Source organism: Physella acuta, unplaced genomic scaffold (assembly GCF_028476545.2).
Source record: "Physella acuta isolate Inbredline_101_S28 unplaced genomic scaffold, ASM2847654v3 ptg000102l, whole genome shotgun sequence".
Taxonomy (NCBI): Eukaryota; Metazoa; Mollusca; class Gastropoda; family Physidae; genus Physella; species Physella acuta.
Genome location: NW_026731622.1, coordinates 593633 through 614484, shown reverse-complemented (window position 1 = coordinate 614484; position 20852 = coordinate 593633). Strand labels below are relative to the sequence as shown.

The 20852-nt window shown below is 31.0% G+C and overlaps 1 protein-coding gene across 1 annotated transcript in view; it reads right to left on the bottom strand.

The window, feature by feature from the left end:
* Positions 1-26: 26 nt before the first annotated feature.
* The window catches only part of LOC131930938 (uncharacterized), a 37798-nt gene continuing 16972 nt past the window's right edge, over positions 27-20852 (bottom strand). The window contains exons 14-56 of the mRNA XM_059287605.1: positions 18908-19125; positions 18324-18593; positions 18110-18232; positions 17519-17658; positions 17181-17313; positions 16256-16443; positions 15852-15933; positions 15489-15656; positions 14921-15189; positions 14527-14803; positions 14329-14441; positions 14037-14160; positions 13758-13904; positions 12906-13103; positions 12479-12727; positions 11946-12162; positions 11610-11779; positions 11130-11291; positions 10838-10960; positions 10577-10702; positions 10289-10411; positions 9819-9941; positions 9112-9357; positions 8738-8872; positions 8388-8513; positions 7978-8100; positions 7181-7312; positions 6908-7018; positions 6634-6774; positions 6417-6542; positions 6054-6176; positions 5814-5933; positions 5443-5565; positions 4691-4948; positions 4109-4372; positions 3699-3959; positions 2996-3144; positions 2625-2686; positions 2331-2494; positions 1674-1764; positions 1485-1498; positions 734-908; positions 27-319 (exon numbers count right to left, since the gene is read on the bottom strand). Of these exons, the coding sequence (XP_059143588.1) occupies positions 265-319; positions 734-908; positions 1485-1498; positions 1674-1764; positions 2331-2494; positions 2625-2686; positions 2996-3144; positions 3699-3959; positions 4109-4372; positions 4691-4948; positions 5443-5565; positions 5814-5933; positions 6054-6176; positions 6417-6542; positions 6634-6774; positions 6908-7018; positions 7181-7312; positions 7978-8100; positions 8388-8513; positions 8738-8872; positions 9112-9357; positions 9819-9941; positions 10289-10411; positions 10577-10702; positions 10838-10960; positions 11130-11291; positions 11610-11779; positions 11946-12162; positions 12479-12727; positions 12906-13103; positions 13758-13904; positions 14037-14160; positions 14329-14441; positions 14527-14803; positions 14921-15189; positions 15489-15656; positions 15852-15933; positions 16256-16443; positions 17181-17313; positions 17519-17658; positions 18110-18232; positions 18324-18593; positions 18908-19125 (6742 nt within the window). The 3' untranslated portion in view covers positions 27-264. The remainder of the gene's footprint in view (positions 320-733; positions 909-1484; positions 1499-1673; positions 1765-2330; positions 2495-2624; positions 2687-2995; positions 3145-3698; positions 3960-4108; positions 4373-4690; positions 4949-5442; positions 5566-5813; positions 5934-6053; positions 6177-6416; positions 6543-6633; positions 6775-6907; positions 7019-7180; positions 7313-7977; positions 8101-8387; positions 8514-8737; positions 8873-9111; positions 9358-9818; positions 9942-10288; positions 10412-10576; positions 10703-10837; positions 10961-11129; positions 11292-11609; positions 11780-11945; positions 12163-12478; positions 12728-12905; positions 13104-13757; positions 13905-14036; positions 14161-14328; positions 14442-14526; positions 14804-14920; positions 15190-15488; positions 15657-15851; positions 15934-16255; positions 16444-17180; positions 17314-17518; positions 17659-18109; positions 18233-18323; positions 18594-18907; positions 19126-20852) is intronic.

The window sequence follows — 20852 nt, the reverse complement described above, 5'->3', positions numbered from 1 at the left end:
TATTTTAAGTAAATGTTGTTTTATAGTAGTAATTGTTTTTTTAAAATGTACTTTGATTACATTTACCATTTATTTTTTAGATATATTTTATTATATTAAATATAAGTAGATATGATTCATTTACTAAATACTTTTCAATTTTATTAAAATGTTAAGTTATTTGATTACAAGAAAATAAGAATAATTTACTTGAAGAGAATGTACATGAATAAACAACGAAAATGTTGAATATTAAGTTTGAGTTTACATTTTTCTTAAAATTTTCTATTTATAAGATAAATTTGAATGAGCTTTGCTTGAAGCAGAGGCTGTAATGTATCTGCAGAAAAGAAAAAAAAATATTTTCATTTTTGACTTTTATAGTAATTTATGATTTTTCATCATGTTAAATGCTTTAATCTAAAAAAAAAAACATATTCAAAAGTAAATATTTGATACAGCTAATTGTTTTGTTCTAAAAAAACACTGAAGATTTAGGCTATTTTAAATAAAAAACTGTTCCTGCTTGCCTAAAATACTCAAGTGAGGTTTACATGTAGGCATTTAAATTTGTTATCATTGAAATTAATAAAATTGAAAAAAAAAATCCAATAGTATATAATAACAATTTATCAAACTATATGAATATTTGTAATTTTTTTCATTTAAAAGATGGTTTAATGTAACTTTCAATTGTTTGTAAAATTTTACATTTTGACTAAGAGTTGTACTAAGCTTAAATAATTCTACTCACTCATTTGACATATCTTGATAGAGTAAGTCAGACCTCAGAGATTCAGATGTATTTGTTACATTTCTTTCTGTTTTATATCTGTGTGTATATCTACAGACAAGAATTCCAATAACAACACACAGTACAACAAAAGCAGCCAAACCGATAGCCAATCCAAGGATCAGTTTAGTGTAATCTGTAAAAAAAAAAGAAAATCCCTTTTATTTCGAACAGAATTGTAGAATTATGTTCAAAACTTGTCATCCTAAAGCAGTTCCTAAACTTATTATTTAAATTAATGTTAACCAGAGAGTTTAAGTACAAAACATTTCTGTGTAACTAAGTTTTCCTAGTAAATTACATTTTAACTTAGTGCTTTAAAAAATTATCACTTAATAAAATTTTTCATTACTTTGTATTGATCATTTAGTATTTGTTTAAATATTGATTCAAACAAAAAGAAAAATATTGGTAAAATAGTTATTATTTAATTGTGAATTATATAAGCCAATATCTTAAGGAAAAATTCTCATTTTATACACAAATGTAGAATGCATTGTTTAAATAAATAACTAGTTTTTCACTAACATATTATTTAAAAGTAATAGGAGAACAATCTATTTGTTGTATTGATTTGTTGATGGGTGATGCCAAACTGATATCTAATTTGTATATTGCAAAATGATTTAATAAGCAATCACCACACAACCAAATGGTGTTTAATATTATAGTAGCTTTTAATAATCAATTTTAATAAGGATCACACAATTACCTTTAACCTCTGGGCTGAAAAAAATGTAGACAATATTCAAATTAATTTGGGTTTTTAGGAAAATTTGGATAAAAACGTTCTTCTGTACATCTTTTTTATAATTTGTTGGTCTAAATAAAGCACATAACACTCACCAGATCCAACATTTGCTCATCACAATTAAAAATATGTAAACATTAACCATCTTACCTACAAATAGCTAAATTATTATCTATAGAACATTCTTCATTTTCTTTACAAGGTTTTGTTTTCTCTCTTGCTTCACAAGTTAAGATTGGCACTGTTGGTAATAAATGAACATTATGTTGCTCGGACACTTTTACAAAATACATATACTAAAAATATAGGTATCAATTTTCTACCTCTATACCATAGAAAGACCAGACCATTTTCTAAAACATCTTCCAATGAATAGAACTATATTTGTGTGTGATTAAGAAACACATTAACAAATCAGGTTAATCATATTGCATCTATTTTTTTCCCTTCTGTTTTTGTTTAAAACATAGCTAGACATAAATGCATACACATGTATCTAATACATTTAACTTTTTTAAATTTTGAAAATTACTAAAACAAAAGCATACACAAGTTTGTAGCATAAATTACCACACAAAAGACAAAAGAACATTTGTACATAATTTAAGGTAATTTTTATCTATTTAATTTTTTGTTTTGTTACAAATATTCTTAAATTTAGTTTTTTTTGACAATAAACCAATTAGTTAAATATAGCATTTCTCTTAACAAAACAAAGTACTTGGAAAAAGTGAAAGTATAATACACAACCACAGTGACAGAAAATACTGCAATTTAAAAAAAATAAAATAAAAAATATTGTCTAACCAGGTTTTTTGTCAACAGTTGCTTCAAGTACATAAACTCTCTGGCCATCAATATTGATTCCCTTCTCCATGACAGACTGTAGGGCTTTACCAAGCTCATCATTTGGGTTAATGCCTTCAGGTTTTAAAAGTGTAACATTGGCATCGACAATAAGGCTGCCCTTTCTGTGTGGTGGATTAATTAAAATTCATATAAAAATATACATTTAAAAAAATTTTTTTTTATACATATTCTTTTTTTTTACTATATAATAGAATAAATGATAGTCTGATTATTTAGTCACATGATACTGGCCTCAGATTGATTATATTGAAGTTAATAATGAGAGAACTGTTCTGTTTTAACAATTTCAGCATCTGTGAAATCAATCAAAATTGTTTTGTTAAAATAGGCATCCATTTGTATACATCTATAAATCTGGTGATTTGTTATTGGGTGGATTCTTGTTTCTTTAATTATCTAAATAAACATTGTTAGGATACTGGTTAAAAATATCATATGCTTCTGCAATAAGGAGTTAATGAGGCTACGCTTTGTTAGGAATGTATGAAGTTTTAGTAGTTAATTTATCTCTCATTAAATTAAATCAAAATAAATTTAAACGTAATTAGTATTATGTTATATCTATTAATCCAGTAACATTAAAAATATTACAACATATTTACTTGAATTTCAACATCATTTTTTATTTTTTTGTAGTCATCTGAGTTTTTGTCTTGAAGATTTTTAAGGGTCACATCAAAGTTGAAGGTAATGGACATATAAATTTCACGATTTATGAATTGTGTAGAGGGGGTGGAAGCAGTCGTCATTACTGAAATAGTAATTTAAACAGAAAGTGATATTTCAAAGCCAATCAGCACTACAAAATAGAGCTTTCTTGACTGATCACTATCACAGCTTGTACACAGAAGACGCAGATAGGCATGAACTCTGAACCCGAAAGGTACCAACTGAAGTGGTTACATGTCTGACTTAATGCATAAAAGGCGAGGTCACTTGGTGCTGTGTGGAATGGTAGGTTCGGATCCCGCTTGGTTAACACTGCTCTGTCTTTACTTGGACTATATTCTGTACCTGTCTCTAACCTTAGCACATTATAAATTCTGTCAAGTTTTAAAAATAGTTGTTACAATTTTTATTTTACCTGATTACTCCATTTCTGAATAATTTGTGTATAATTGTGCCACAATTAAAAAAAACAAAACTAAATATTAATTTTTACAACTTTAAAGTCTGGAATAATTAATTACTATGTTTAATGTTACTGTGTTATTAAATATTCAAATATCACTACAGATATACAAAAACTGTGTGTAGGGGCTAACACAAGATACAGACTACTGTATGTAAACACAGACAACTTACCATTGCATTTATTGTTATCCAGATAAACATAACCTTCATCACAAGAGCAGTTATACCCTCCATCATTGTTAATACAGTGAGAATGTGCTGGACACAAATCAGATGTTTGATTACATTCATCAATGTCCACATCACATCTGGTTCCATTCCATCCAGTCTTACAGACACAGCTACCATTTGTTTTATTACACAGGTGAGTGTTGGATGCTACACAGGTACAGGTGTGAGAGCAGTCTTGGCCCCATTTGCCTTCAGGACATTCTAGACAAAAAGTTTATGGAAAAATATTATTTAAAAAAAATGCTGGTAAAAATGTAAAAAAACAACAACACATGTATATGCATGCTTATTAAATAAGTATTAAAAATAAAAACAAGCTTATGCTTATCTATGAAATAATATAAATCTACCTTCACATTCACATGTGTCACATGACTTTGAGTAACCAATCCTGCAGGAGCATTCATAGCCTCCATCTTTGTTTACACAGACTTGCAGTTTACCCTGACTACATGTGTGTGTACCTTCCTGACATTCATTGACGTCTGTCTCACAAGCTGGTCCACGCCAGCCTGGCTTACAGTAGCAGCTGCCATTGACATTGTTGCATGCAGCGTTTGGTGGACAAGAGCAGCGGAGTGTACATGCTGGACCATAGAGGTTTTCATCACAGGCTGTTGAGAAAGTTAGACAAATAAATATAAAAAAGTGTTTAGAAAATAAACAATATCATAGCTGATGTTTCAAACTTAGAGTTGTTTGTCTTGAACAACATTATTTTAAAAAAGCAACCATTTAAAAAAAAATTGTACAAGATTTTCTTATTATTTAATATATTAATTATTCATCATTGTATTTACTATGGACCTCCTTCTACAAAATATTAAGTTTCATGTAGGCAAACATTGTAAAATGTACCTATTTTATATGAACATGGGCACATAAGCATGATAAACATAAACAAAGACTGCACATTTATCATGCTACCATACCTTGACAAGATGTCTGGTTTGTGTTGACATAGCCATCATCACAAGAACAAACATGGCCTCCTGGTGTGTTGATACAATGTGAGTGAGCATAGCAGATATTGGAGGCTTTACACTCATCAATGTCTTCTTCACAGCTGCTGCCATTCCACCCACTCTTACAATGGCAGTCGCCAGATTTTTTATCACAAAATTGTGTGTTAGATGTGACACAGTTGCATGTGTTGGTGCACCCTAGCCCCCAAGTGCCCTCATTACATGCTGTAATATAAATTTAGACAAGTTTTGTTGAAAATTGATTGAAAAATTTATCTAAGTATATTTTTTGATAAGTATTTCAAGGATTATGTGACTTACAGTAAAAATGTTTATTACCTATAAACATCTTGATGATTAATATTACTCAGTTAATAAACATTTAATTTAGTAAACATAAACAGACACAAACCTGTGTATTAAAAGCATATTACATTGTATTAAAGATGTGTTTAACATGTTATGTATAGTTTTCAGGTTTACAGAGTAACATCTGACAAAAATGATTCAATAATTCCTTGCACACATTTATTTTAAATAAAAATCATAAAATGCATAACAATGAAAAAATCAGTTAAACCAATATTGCAGTAGTAAACTATTTTACATTACAATACCACTTCAAAATGTGTATCTATGATATTTTTGAATAATTTTCTTGCTAATTTTTTTAATGCAAATCTACAAACCTCCATACATTTTGAGTGACTGAAACCTACCAGAACAAGTGAGTCCATTAGAATCCAACTTTTCTCCCAGCCCACACACACATTCAATGCTGGTGTTGTCTCTGGTCTCAACACAACCAAAGCTACATGGGCTGTTGGCACATAGGTCTACATCTGTTGGGTTTAGTTTAATTTTTGGGTTTAGTTTACAATTTTAAAATGTAGGTATATTTATGTTTGGGCTTAGTTCACAGCTTATTTGAACATTAAATATGCTTGCATAAAATAGATTCTGAATTAATTTGGAATGATACACTGATTTGATTTTATAAGAATTTTCTTGAGATTAGACTTTCCCTGGTGAAATTTCCCCACTCTTTTACTGATCTCAAATTAATCTTTATTGCAAATTTTTTTCAAACCTTCACAAGTTTTCTTATCAGCTGCCAAACTGTTTCCCTTGGGACACAAACATGTTTCTAGCTCATTTAAAACGGCGCATTGGTAGCTGCAGTCTCTCATGGTGGTGCATGGTTTTGTTGCTGGAAAAATAAATAAAAATTAGTCGTGAAAATGCAATAAAGGATTAAATTTACTTGACATCAGTTGTAAATTTAAATTACTGTTAACAATATTCATTTATTTAAATTAAAATTTCTGACCTCTACAAGTGAGTCCATCTTGTTGGAGGTACAGGCCAGATGGACAGGAACATCTGTAGCTTCCTTCTGTGTTGATACAAGTCTGTTCACATCTGGATAATCCTAGTTGACACTCATTTATGTCTGGGAGAAATAGGTGGAAAACAATACTCAACTTAATGCAATACTTAAATCTGTGTATTCAATATTTAAAAAGGTTCAGTTGTTTTGGATCTATAACATTTAAAACAATTCAGAAATTTATTAGCCTGCATTTGATTGAAGGCCTATTTCTAGGTATTAAAACATTGTTTAATGTTAATATGGTATTTTGTTAAACAACATTAGAAATTATAAAAGTTTATTCAAATAAAGTGATCCTACCTTGGCACACCTGCGTTGCTGTATCAAATGTGTACCCAGCATAACATGAACAGGTAAACCCTCCTTCTACATTGGTACACACCTGATTGCAATTGTTGGTGGACATCATCTCACATTCATTCATGTCTGGACAGAATTAATATAGTCAGCCTTACTTAAATTAAAATCATAAACTTAATGTTTATCAAATATAATCTTGTTGAAAAGCTGAAGTTACCTTGACAAATTTCATCTTTTCTAATGTAGCCATTCAGACACTCACAGGTCGCTGATCCAGGCAGATTAACACATTTTTCTTTAGCTTCACAAGTTATATTTCCACTGCTACATTCATCAATGTCAACAGTGCAGTATTTTCCTAACAGAAAGAGAGCTTTTAATTTGGTGAAAAAAACTAGAAGTATTAAATAGCATTAGAAATTTGGTTGATAAATTCAATTAAAGAATGGAAAAAGCTAAAAGTTAAAATACAGTTAAAGTTGTTCCTGTACCTGTGTACCCATGTTTACAGACACAACCAACTTTTGGATCACAGTGATCTGCCCCTGACCCACAGCCACAAGACTGAGAACACTGAATGCCCCAGGTGTCTCCAGCACACTCTGAAAATGTAAACATTCAGCAGTTGAAATTATTTTTAAAAACCTGTCGGCCGACTTGCTATAAATCTTTAACCATTTGTTATAAATCACACTCTTTAACCACCAGCCTGGCTATTAAAAAATTAGCACCATAGGCCTGTACATTGCAATGTTGATCCTCACCAATACAAGAGCGACCATCATTGTCCAGCTTGAATCCTGCCGGGCAGGAACATGTGTAGCTGCCATTAGTGTTTACACATCCAAATTTGTTTGAACAATGGTTGTATTCATCTGACTCACATTCATTGATGTCTGACATATAGCATGTAAAATATCATTGCATGTTAAATAATGATTTGTATTTGAATTTAAATAATAATAAAACATAATCTGAAATTGGGGCCTATTACATCTGAAAAATATTTGTCATTTCAAAATTATGAACAATAAGGCAAATTACATAATAATAGTTATCTATTTTTTAAAGTAGTATTTCTCTTTTTATTTGTAATAAGCACTAGGCCATGCATGGAGCTATTTCTCTTAAGAAGAATAAAGCAAGAGAGTGTTTTTCAATGTACAAAATATTTCCTAAATTCTTTTATTATTATGGATGGAAATAACTTATACTTTTAAAAACTTGTTACCAATTAATAGTGATTCAATGAATTTTAACACTTATGTAAGTTATTTGAAAAACTTAATTAAAACAACAGTAAATGAAATTATGATGTGCCCTATTAGGTTAAGTGTCACATGGTGCAGTAAATTAGAGTGTTATCAGATCCCCATCCAACAATATTTCTTTTTTGGTTTGGTGTCATTCTTATCCCTAATTTATTATTATTTTAAATGGATAAACAATGTTTTGATAGTAAATTTGACTGCTTTTCCATTTGGAGTCACTCCTAAATAATGTCACCCCACTCCCCCACCTTGTGACACTATCTTGTAGCCCCTACCTATGATGTACTTACCTTCACAATTTTCTGGTCCAGTGAGTCTGTATCCTCTGGGACAGTAGCAGTAAGGTTTGTTATCAACATCCACAGCACAGCCATAGCTACAGTTTAGGTGTAGTCCTTGACATGGGTCTCTCACTAGAATATAGATGGGTGATTAGCATACATTTGTATAGAGTTCCTTGAATTACTGTAAAATAATTATGAATTCATATTACTAATAGATTTTTTAAACCATAATGAACTAGGCAACAACCTTACTTTTTATAGTCATGTCTAGTTGTTTTAACTTATATGAAGAGAAATTTTTAAAATCCTACACAACACAGAGAATGTCTTTTACAGAAAATGCAATATTTAATAATTGTGCAGTATTGTAATCACAACTTTAAGATTGACAAAATAATTAACAACTATATAGTTACCTTTCAGACATGACAAGCGATCATCTGCCAATGTGTAGCCTTGTCGACACAAACAGTTATAAGACCCAGGTTTGTTTTCACACACCTGTTCACATTCATCAGCATTGGTCAAACATTCATCAATATCTGAAACAATAGAGGTCATGTAACATTGGTCATACATGCATTAATATTTGAATGTAATAGGTCATGTGACATATGTGACTAATCATTACCTGAAAATTAATTAATTCAAATTATTATTCATAGATTATAATAATACATTAAAATTTAAAAAAAAATTCTAGTTTTAAGTTTTATCAGCATTGAATATTTAATTCACCATTATTAGATTAAATAAAAAAGTGTACCTTGACAAACAGCTAGAGAATTTCTGGCAAATCCTTTCTTACACTGACAGCTGTAGCTGCCCACTGTGTTGACACAAACCTCCAGCATTTTGTCACAAGTTGTGTTGACAAAAATATCTTTACATTCATCAATGTCTGGGGAGAAAAAATTATGGCTTACTTTAAATACAAAAAACATTAATTGTAATATGCCTTCTAAAACCATTCATGTTATTAGATAAATTTGACTAAGGTAATAAAATAATTGGTAAATTTAATTTAAGTACATAATTAAAATACATAAATATTATCTATCCATTTAAAATATATGTAACAGTACATAGCATTGGTGACTTCATTAAGTTATGAATAGACAGACCAAAGTGAGCTACTACCTGTACAGATTCCATTAGTTAACCTGTAGCCCTCAGCACAGACACAGGTGTATGAGCCAATTCTGTTTTTACAGACAAAACCAGCTGGACATGGGTTGGACTGGTCACACTCATCAACATCCAGCTCACAGTGGTCACCTTTCCACTCTTTGTCACAGACACAACCTCTGACAGGGTCACATGACCCATGGCCACTACACTGGCAGATTTGGGCACAGTTTGGTCCATAGTAGGGTCTTTCACATGCTGAATAAAGTATTGTTTATATAGCAATTTTAAAAGAAAGCACGGCATTCAAGCTTAATTTTAATTAGATAATTAGGCCTACAAGAAAATGAACTTTGAACTTAGCGACTGTGGTTTTAAAAAGCAATTAATGTCAATTAAAACATTTTAGTCATAATAAAATAGTTTTGTAAACCTTATTATATTTTTTTTTTAGAAATTTAGGTTTTTCAGATTTTTAATGTCTAGGCCAATATCAGCGGTAAAAATAAAAATAGACATTTGAATTTTTTTTTTGAAATTCTTTAAATAATTTGAAAAAAAAATTAATTACATGCAAATGTCTTAAATCTTTACTAATAACTATTTTAAGTAATTTTTATTTAGAATTAAAAGAAACAAAAATAACAAATGATATTAACATACGGGATTTTTTTCTAAAAAATTATTTATTCATGAAATAAAATAACCTATTATCTCACCTTGACAGGAAATCCCATCACTGTCCAGTTTGTAACCATTATAACATGAGCATTCATATGTTCCTTCAAGATTTTCACAAATCTGGCTACATGGTTTGTTACCATACTCACATTCATTTATATCTGTGGAAGTGGAGCCCAGTTCTATTTATAGGCTTAGTCAAGTGATTAAACACATTTCAGAGAAAAATAAAGTTAAAATCTTGAATGTCTGGTTCTAGTAAATAAACTATTATATTAATATAACCTAAAATATCTTTTTTTTTATTGTTTAAGAAAAAAAGATATCTAGTGATAAGATAATTATTTATAAATTTTTTCCATGTAAGGTTGTGTTTGTGTGAAGATGATTAAATTAAAAACTAGATACTGTACATTAAAAATAAAGGATATTTAAAGAAAAGTAATCAATTTAGAATATATTGATATGAATTTTATAAAAAATGACATATTTTAACAGTTTTAATTACCTCTACAATTACTGTTATCTTGAGGATCAGGTTCAAACCCCAGCCTACAGCTGCAATTCACCTGATCATTGTTGACATAACAAACCTGGTCACAGTCATAACATTGGCTAGTTAAAGATCCATCTGATAATGAAAAATAAATGTGTTACATTAATCTACAGTGTCAGGTACTGAACAAATAAATATCAGATTATAAACAAATATTACTTCATAATGTTAATGGTGCTGATGTATCATTTCACATGAACACACCAAAAAGTGAGTTAGACATAATTGTTTTGTAACTACCTAAAGTACAAGTGAGACCATTGCTGTCTAAGGTGTATCCAGTCTGACATGAACAAGTGTAGTTGCCAGCTGTGTTGGTACAAATCTGTTGACATTTGGATGATCTCTCCTCACATTCATTGATGTCTAGGGGGATTTCGATAATATTTAAAGGTTGTGTTAATGTTGAAATTGTATTACTATGTTTACATCAACATATTATGATCTTTACTTTAACCTATTCATGTTTTTATAGAGTGTATGTAAAATTCTTGTCTTCACCTGTGCAAGTTTTCTTGTCTCCAGTATCCAGCCTGTAACCAGGTCTACATGAGCACATGTAAGAGCCTTCAGTGTTTGTACAGGTTTGGCTGCACATGCTTTCATCACTGCACTCATTTACATCTGTAATAGTTTATTAGTAATACATTTTTAAGGTATTGTAATAAAACAATATTACAAATAATAAGATGTTAACTTTATTAGTAGGCCTTATGCCTAATGTAATACTTTAAAGAGCTACTAAAATTTTCAAAAGATTTTATAATTATATGCAAATTCTAGATATTTTCACCTAAACATATCTTTTGATAGTCTACAAAACCAGGAGGACATTTCCCACAAACATAACCAACTGAGTTGTTTCCCTGTTGTTGAGCTGTTAAATCTGTGCAGTTCTGTCCCTTGGAGCAAGGTTTTATAGCACAAGCATCCAGTTCTGATTCACATTCAACTCCTGTGTGATAGAATTTGTAGTAAAGTAAAAACAGACAACATATATACATTTGTAAGTGTCTCTACAATTTAAAAAGTTCATGCAGTTAAATAGATATTTTAAAACTCAAAATTGTATTGTTTTTAGATTGGCATAGTTGCACTAACAGCTCTATAATTATAGTATATTTTAATGTGTAGGGCTATTTCATTCTATACTTCACATTAGTTATCATTAATTTTAAGACAAATTTTGTGTTAGGACTTTATGAAAATTAAATGAATACAGAAAGTATAATTTGTTAAAATGTATCATAAAAGATAAAACATGAATATCTACCTGTGTACGCTGGATGACAACTACAGGCCAAGATCTGGAACATTCCATTAAAAATTTCCTCTCTAGTTCTATTTATATCACAAACACCATGACCACTACAGAGTGGGCAAACACTAACTGGGATGTACAACAGTGGAGAGTAGGCTCCCTTGGCGTCTTTGACACGAACTCTAGTTTATTAGATAAACGTTAATAATTTCATTTATGAAGATCTATATACTATTAGGTCAATAATATATAAACCATAATTATTTTACAAAAGCAAAACTTTAAATACTCTTCTTATGTAGTCCTTAATCTGAAAAACAAATAAATTAAAAACGTAAAAATACTAACTGTATAGCGACAGGTTTCTTGACATCTGGTGTGTAGGTGATAACCCCATTCTTATCGACCTTGACATCTGTGATGTTTCCACTCAGATCAAATGTGACGTCATCTCCATCCCCATCTATTCCTTCAACTTGTAAAGTTGATTGTGTCCCTTGTTTTACATTCCATCTGCCTCCGTTGTTTAGTGTTTCTTTCAGTGCTATGGCTGGAGGGTTGTTTTCTAATCACATTAGAAAAAGAAGAGGATAATTAGGTTCTGAATGATGCAAATGGCATATTAAAAAGTTTGTTTTTAAAATAACACTATTAATATCGCTGTTTACAAGTAGGTTTTTATCGTAATTATCTTTAATGTTTTTATTTGGTTGCGAAAATTAAAACTTTAAAATTAATCAAAATAAAAAGTATGCCACGACTATATATGTCAATAGTTACGATAATTTATATTCAGTTTAGATTTAAAAACACCGAGCTTAAATTAAACTTGGTTGATAAAAATATAATTGCTTTGCCTACAAAAATTGTAAGTTAATTACCCAAATTTTGAATGATGACAACCATTTCATCAACTGTGGATTTAGTGGCATCAGCAAATCTCTTGTCCCCAGTCACCAAATAATCAAAGATACACGGGTCGTTTTTACTGCCACAGATTTCAACAGCTTTGGCCACTTCTGTTTCATTAGCTTCATCTCTAAACCAGGGCACGTGATCTGGGTGCTGGTAGTCTGATAGAGTTTTGCCTTGCTCGAATTTATAAACACAGTTGGAGGAATTCACAAGCCCTGGAGTGGACATGGTAAAAAAAAATTATTCATTATGGTGAAAAATGGAATATACAAATAATTACAAAATTCAAGATGATTTATGGCCTTAAAATAAATTCATACTGTTATTAAAATATTAAGACTGTCTGGATTTCCTATAAACAACATATATTTTTTTTACTAAAAAAGTATTTACATAGTTTAGCAAACTGGGCGTAGATTTCCCTTTCACTTAAGTTTGATGAAAGAACTTGTCCATCAGGGAGTATGAACTCATCTGTCTTGATACCATTAAAGTTTCCTAGCAAACCTCGAGTTTTGTTTTGGAGTTCCTTAGAGACTTCAAACATAATCTCAAGACTTCTCACAGCAACATTCACTTCTATGCTGACACCTAAGGATAGAATCCAACAATAATGTGTATTCAAGGAAGAGCATAAAATAAAACTTTGAATTGAACACAAGCATTTTTACGCCTTAACAGTATCCACTATGAAAATGTATAAATTATAAGTTGAATTCATTTAAAAATAACCACTTTGTTGATGAATGTTGTCAATAATTGAATGTTGTTAGTTTATTCTCTTGCACATGCAACATGTGTACCGTATGTACCTAATAGTTGTAGAGATTGTGGCAAATTAGTATGAAGAGATTTTTAACTGATTGAAAAACATTTAACTCTTTGTGTATTACCAAAGTCATGTCATCCCATAGAAAGATAATGTTCATTTTTGCCTTGACTTCTAGATATTAAAAGTGAGTAAGCTATTTGTCTTAACATCTGTATTTGTAACCATAATCATCAAACCTTTAGAGATGATGGGATTAGAAGCCTATTAAAAAACAAACTTATTTGCGTTAATAACACTAAAAAAAGAAGTGACCTGTGCACACAGTTAAGAAATAACTTATCAGTTTTTGTGTTTCAGGATCTCTCAAGTATTAGTCACTAGTTCTCTCCCTTCCTACAGTTTTTATATTTTATTTTTATTTACCTTACATAATACTAAGCCTAGTCTAGAACACACCAACATAAAAACTCAACCTGAGGCAAAACTGGCCACTGCTATAGTCTTATTGTTTCTGTATTCCCTGATCACGCTTAGAGAGTTAGTGGACACAATAACATCTGAGTCAACTTTCTTGTAGAAATCATTTGTGATATCGATACCATTGACCCACAGCAACATGGCTGGAAAATACAGAGATGAAAGAATATTAAAATACTAATTATTCCATTGAAATTATTCAATTCTAATTTTAAAATAAAATAGATTATTATGAAATGTCCAAATGGTAATTTAAGTACATTATAAAAACTAACATGTATTAGATGCAGCCAACTCAATTTGGAAGTGTGTATCCTTAGACTCTTGACCTGCAAATCCTGTAAAAACTGTGGCGTTGGTTAAAGTACCTGAGCTGCTTTCTGCCTGCGATGTCTTGGCCTTTATTGAAAGAACAGAAATGATAGTTAAAGTTATAAAATTAAATGAAAATTAAAAATTTAAATGATTCAATCATAGAACAAAATAATAAAATACATGCTATTTTATTGCAATATGATAGATAGAAAGATTGCTTTTTAAATTTAAAATATAAGTAGTTAGACCAACTTGTAAAGTAAACTGATTGTCCATTGTCTTGATCATGGTAAAAATACCAAGCCCATTCATAGCATAAGTGACACCATCCAATGTTGTAATGTGAGGGTCGCCCAGTGCAGAAGCTATAGGCATAGATTTTTATTTAAAAAATTAGTAGCAATCAATTATAAAAAAAACACAATATTTTATCTGAAGTTTAGTACTAACCTGGCACAAATTCAACAAAATTTGAACATCCCATATCTGGAAAAATCTGGTAAAACTGGTTACAAAGTTTGACTTGACTAGAGTCTACACAACACCATTGGTGTGCTTGTATGTTTTCTAGAGCTTGAAAGTTATCAAAGTATCCCAGTTGCCAAGGGTCATTGACCAAAACATGTCCAGAGTCTGGGGATGCTGGGATATAAAAAGCTTCCAGCCATGATTGTTGCCAGTCTCTCCAATCGCCATTCGCTGGTTTTGTCCAATGGTAACAGCACAGCTAGAAAAGGTTAATATGTCTGATAATCCACAATGATAAGTGTATATAAGTCAAATCTAAATGAACTAAAATAGTATTTGAAACCAATTTTCCTGTACAATAATTTCAAATATTCACCATATTCCTTTTGTTTCCCTGCAACAACCTGAACTTAGCCAAACTGCTGATGGCGTAGCAGTAAACATCTTGTTTCTCCCCACGTCTCTCATAGAGCTGCCACTGACGCCCAAGTCTCTCCAGTGTACAGGGACACTTGTACAGCTGACGCTTCTCAAACTCATACACAGGGTCAGTCAGCAGGTCAGCGTGTTGACACAGATATTTCTCACACATCTGGTCTGGCCCAGACACCTTACCCACTTCAAAACTTATGACACCGTTCAAACCTAAAAATCAGAATCAAGCGAAGTCGCAGTTGTAAACCTACTAAAAATACACTTTTCTTTCTATTTAAGCCTGAGAAATAAAATTTATGACACCATTCAGAACTAGGATAGAATATATAATGAATTAATTTTTACAATGAAATCTTGACACACTTATTCATATTACAAAAGCTATATATTTTTTTCAAATAAACTCATCTTAACTAAAAACTTTTAAATAAAATATGGAAAATTATGGAGTATATATATATATATATATATATATATATATATATATATATATATATATATATAATTACCTGTATTTCCAGGTACTTTATCCAAGTTACCAACTAGAGGCGTGTCCAGGTCATTTAGTGTTTTCATATTTTTACCCACAATACCAACAGCTACAGGTCTTCCTGGTACATAGTCCCAAAACATTTTTCCTTGCTGATATATGAAAGTGACATAGGATGTTTTCTCATCTGTAAAAATATAATAATTATTTATTTTAATTTTTGAATCATAAAACAATCATTCTTTTATTTTTTAAGAGTTACTGAAATAAAAATATAACAACATACTACATTCAGGTTTAATGATTTTTAACAATAGCGCATAAGCTAATTGAAAAAAATAGCAACATTTAAAGCGTGATTAAATTTTAAAACATCTTTTACCCAATAATATTATTTGTCCTTGTTTGTTTATTGTTTCCCATCCACTGACAATAATTGCTTGAAAAGTGTTTACTTTAGAACCCTGAGATTAACAGGCATCAATTAATTATTGATAGAATGATGAAATTTGAAAAACATACACATTTTAACTTAGTGCGTGCTAACAAAATATTAATACATTTGATTTTAGGATAAAGTCACATTATATAAAAGCAAACAATTTTATTTTATTGTTTTTAGTTTCACTTTTAAAAAAAAAAGCATTAAACTAATTTACTCATTAGGAATAAAACACGTTTTACTTTTAACAATTATTTAGCTATAACATCTGAAATTAAAGAAATTAAGAATTTTAAAAATATTATACAAAGTAGAACAGACTAAGTGTAAAAAAAAAAACGAACTTTGGAAGAACTCGAGTGTGGTTGAACATTCTCCCATGTGACAATCAAAACTGTATCTAATTCAATCCCAGAGAGGTCATGAAACTTTGCTATGTCTTCTTTCGCTCTCTTTGTCACATTGCTAAATTCTGGTGAGCTATGACTGGCTGCATTGCCGCAGTTTTCATAAAGATGGTAATACACTTTTCCTTAATGACAGAGAATAAAAGAACGTAGTGATTACGAAATTTATAAAATATCTCGCGTGGGAACCAAATCAATGCATAAAATGTGCTGGTGAAGGTTTTGTATTACCTTCACTCTAAAGATTGTAGCATAAATTAATATAAATAATATAATAGTTTATTTAAAAATATTATTTATATGATTTTTATATACATTAAAAAACATATTGAAATACACAAATATTTATCAATGTGCAACCCATTTTTCCAAAATTTAAATATAATTTATAATACAACCATTTCCAAAACAAATACATTTTCTTTCCTTAATTTGGCCAAGAAAAACCTCTCATATCTATAGTCTGAATAAGAAACCTAATTATAATTAACCGTGGCGTAGCGAGGTCGGGTGTAACCCGGTGCGGCACTTAATGGTGTAACCCCCCAGAGGCGTAGCGACCCTTCCCGGGGACAAACTTTAAAATTTTCGATTTGCACCCCCCTTAAACTTTCGATTTGCACCCCTCCTCAAGTTTTTCTCTATATATTTTGCTATTTTTAGCCTTGATGTCACCCCCCCCCCCCCCTAAATGGGGTCACCCGGTGCGGTTCGTCCCCGTCCCCCCTCGCTACGCCTCTGATAATAAATGTGTGATTACAAAAAATACAAAAATACAAACTAGTCTGATTAAATCTGTATAAACCTATATTTAACAGCTTATGACTAATTAATTACTGTTGAGTAACTTCTAAGCAAATACCTTTCAAAGGATCCATGCCAGTCCAAAACGGAGCTATGATGTTCATTTGCATTTGCCTGACCAAAGTTAGGTCTGATAATCCACTTAGCTCAGTTGCTTGTTGACCAAAGCTTATCACACCATTAGAGAACACCTGTGGAAAAAAATGTTAAACATATTGGTAGAGTACGAGTGTCTATTCAAGAAACTGTCACAGATACAGCGTGATACTCTATTTATTTGAAATCTGATAAAGTGAAACTATTAAAAAAAACTAAATTAAGATCGTAACACAAAGATTTAGAGTTTCAGGTTTATTTATAAGAGAAAATGACAGTAAAATTCTAATAGTAACTTACCCTAGCTCCAAATGTATAATCTTCTTCAAACGGAAGTCCACGGGAAAACATTATTGGCTGGCTAACAGAATATCCCCTAAACATTATTTGGTTATCTAAAACAATGTCTTGAGCTCTTTCACCATAGGGATAGAAGGGAACTGGAAATAAAATTTATCATATTATAGATAAAGAACTGTATTAAAACATTATTGGTAAGTGAAGCCAGGAATTTGTTTTTTTATTGTATATTAATTAAAGGCTGAATAATCATTTTAATTGTATTTTGATACTCTATTGTAAAGTAAAATACTAAATAAAAAGCTGCAAAATAATAAATAAAACTAACTCTTCATCTTTTAAAATAAAAATATGCAAGACAAGGTTTTCACGTTGTATATTTAATAAAAAATGTCAGACAAAAGAATTAAAACGAATTAATAAACGATACTTATTTAAACTAATCATATTTTGACTTCATTTATTTATTTTTCAAACTCATGTTTAATGTATGAAATAAATTAATATGATTTTATAATTAATTTAATTATCTAAGCTTGCTGTAATGTGTTATATTACTTTAAAATAGGAGAAAGTAAGCTGTCAACATACCAACACATGCCAGCTGTTGTTTCGATTCTAGCACCAGTCCTTCAGGACAAACACATTTCTCCACCCCAGGACTTTCAATATAGCAAGCATGGGAGCAATGTTTGATGGTACAGTCAGAACTTGCTGAAATATTTAAAATGTTGTGTTTTTCAATGATAAAATAACTTCTTTCTGCACACAAGGTTGGAAGAATTTAGATTGTGTTGTGACTTACCATCGCATGTTTTGGTTGTAGAGTTGTACACATATCCCAGGTGACAGTCACACCTGTAGCTGCCCAGCAGGTTGACACAGTCCGAGTTGTCTGGACACACCTTGTTGTTGGTACCCAGACATTCATTGACGTCAACAGAACAATCCCTCATGGTCCAGCCAGGCTTACAGATACACTCGCCATTGGTGTTGTCACAGAACTGGCTGTTTTCTCTCACACATTTACAGTTGGTGTCGCATGAGGTCACGCCGTAGGTAAAACTGCGACATTCTATGTTCAGTTGCAAACGTAAAAACGTAATAATATATATATATATATATATATATATATATATATATATATATATATATATATATATATATATATATATATATGGACAAATATATTAGGACAGGACACATGATCTCTAGGACAATAGACATAAGTACAAAATATTTCAAGTCAAATTATATCATGGACAAATAGACCTCAGACAAAATACCTCAAAATATTTATAATGTTTGGAATAATAAGTTGAAAGTCCCGTCTTTGTCACGCAAGTTGATGAAACATAATATTGTTATTCAAGTTTTTGTTCAACTTACTGTGTGATGTATATGTTGCACGAAAACCAGGCCGCCTTACAGTCCAATCAGATATGAATGTGATGTACATGTTGTGTCCTCGAGTTCGTATAACACTGGGATAATCAGAGTAGCTGCAATACTTGCCAATCTGCCTGTCATATGGGCTTACGCCGTCAAACACTTCTACGTAATCATAGGAACATTTTGAAGTAGCTTCCAGGTTAAAACTTAGGAATCTGCAAAAGGATAACTTCATGTAATAATTAGGGCTAAGCGGATGACGATTAGGTTTATCAGTTGATGTCTAATAACGATAGTATAAGTAATAGTCTTTTTAGTTGTTTTTTTGGGATTTGAATTAGGGTTGGCATTAACATTTGGCTTAGTAAATTTGTAGTAGTATTGAGGTTATTTTATATAACTGCAATTCAGTTAAGTGGTTAAAAGTTTAGGCAATGAATTTTTATATCGTGTAATAATCCACCAAAGTTTGTTTTGATTACAGCTCTCAAGTTACATCGATATAATGTTTGTGTTCATATCCATTTATTTGAGTTGTGTCGCTATTATTTAATGCTTGAGCACTAAACACTCAGGAAAAAAACTTGAACCTATTAACATCGCATTGAACTCATCCTTGATAAATTCTAGAAAATTTTCAAAACGAAACGAAATGCCACAAAAATAATGACATCAGCGATACTCGATGATAAAGACACTAACATTACCGCCTTAAGTATTGGTCTAATCTTAAACGTGTTCTGCATATATAGTTTCTTTTAGGCATCTCGTTGGGTAAGGGAAGGGGGGGGGGCTCTTTATCGCCCCATCCCCGAAATGTAATCCACCCACCCTCCCCAAAATAATTCGAGTGTCCCCCTTTCCTAGAGAAAAAATTCTGAAAGAAACACTATCTGCATGAGTAAGATTAAGTGGACAAAGATAGGAAAAGGGGCTAGATTATAGAAGTAAGGTCTATCTTTAGCCTGTATAATCTACATATGCAACCCGTGTTTCTTTCAGACTGTTTCTCCCCAGGGGGGGGGGAGGGGAATGGGCACTTGAAATTTTTGAGTAAGGGGGGGGGGGGGGAATTAGTGTACTAAATTACCGGGGCTCGAGGCGGACACTGGTAAAAGTATATTTTCTATATAAATTCTATTTTGTTATAGGGGTGAAGAGTTGCCTGAAAGAAACTCTAAATGTGACTTTTGTCAAGTTTGAGCTTAGGTGCAAGGTTTAGAGGTATGGCAACAACTATATTTAGTATGAATGTGCAGTAGCTACGTGTAGGTCAATGTTAAATCCGGCCAAAATGCCGATTTTGAAATTAAAACCCCTGTTCAATGACATTTTTGTTTTCGGTTTAATTTCAAGTTGAGGTGTCCATACTGCATCAACATAATAGGCCGTTTAATGTTGATTTTCACCGAATTGTGTATGATTGTAGATTAACACATTTTTTATAGCAATTTTATGGAACAAACAGGCGAGGCTTCTAGACTAATCAGCCAAAAATATTGGTTAGTTATGTTTTTTGTTTCGAAAATTGAATTACGCTTGTTATTATCTTTGAAAACCTAGAAAATTAGAAATAACGATTACATTCATATTTAAAATGCCATTATAATAGCTTCATCAATACTAATAATCCTCAAGTTTGAATGTTAATAAAAATGTTTTAAAAATTTACTTTTGGTTAAAAAGCGTAAGTTTATCTTTTTTATTTTTACTAAACACATTTTATGTCGTTTTATGTTTGAAGATTTTGCCTTGAAGATTTTTACATTTCTAACAATTTTAAATTATTTAAAAAAAAAGTAATTTGACACATTTTCGCCTAATATCATGCTAAATCTAAAGAATGCTGAGTATTCTGGTTCTGATAGTGAACCATACATACACATTTTTTTCCACATAATGGAAAGCATTTGGGGCTGCCACGTTGAAAATGAAGACGTTA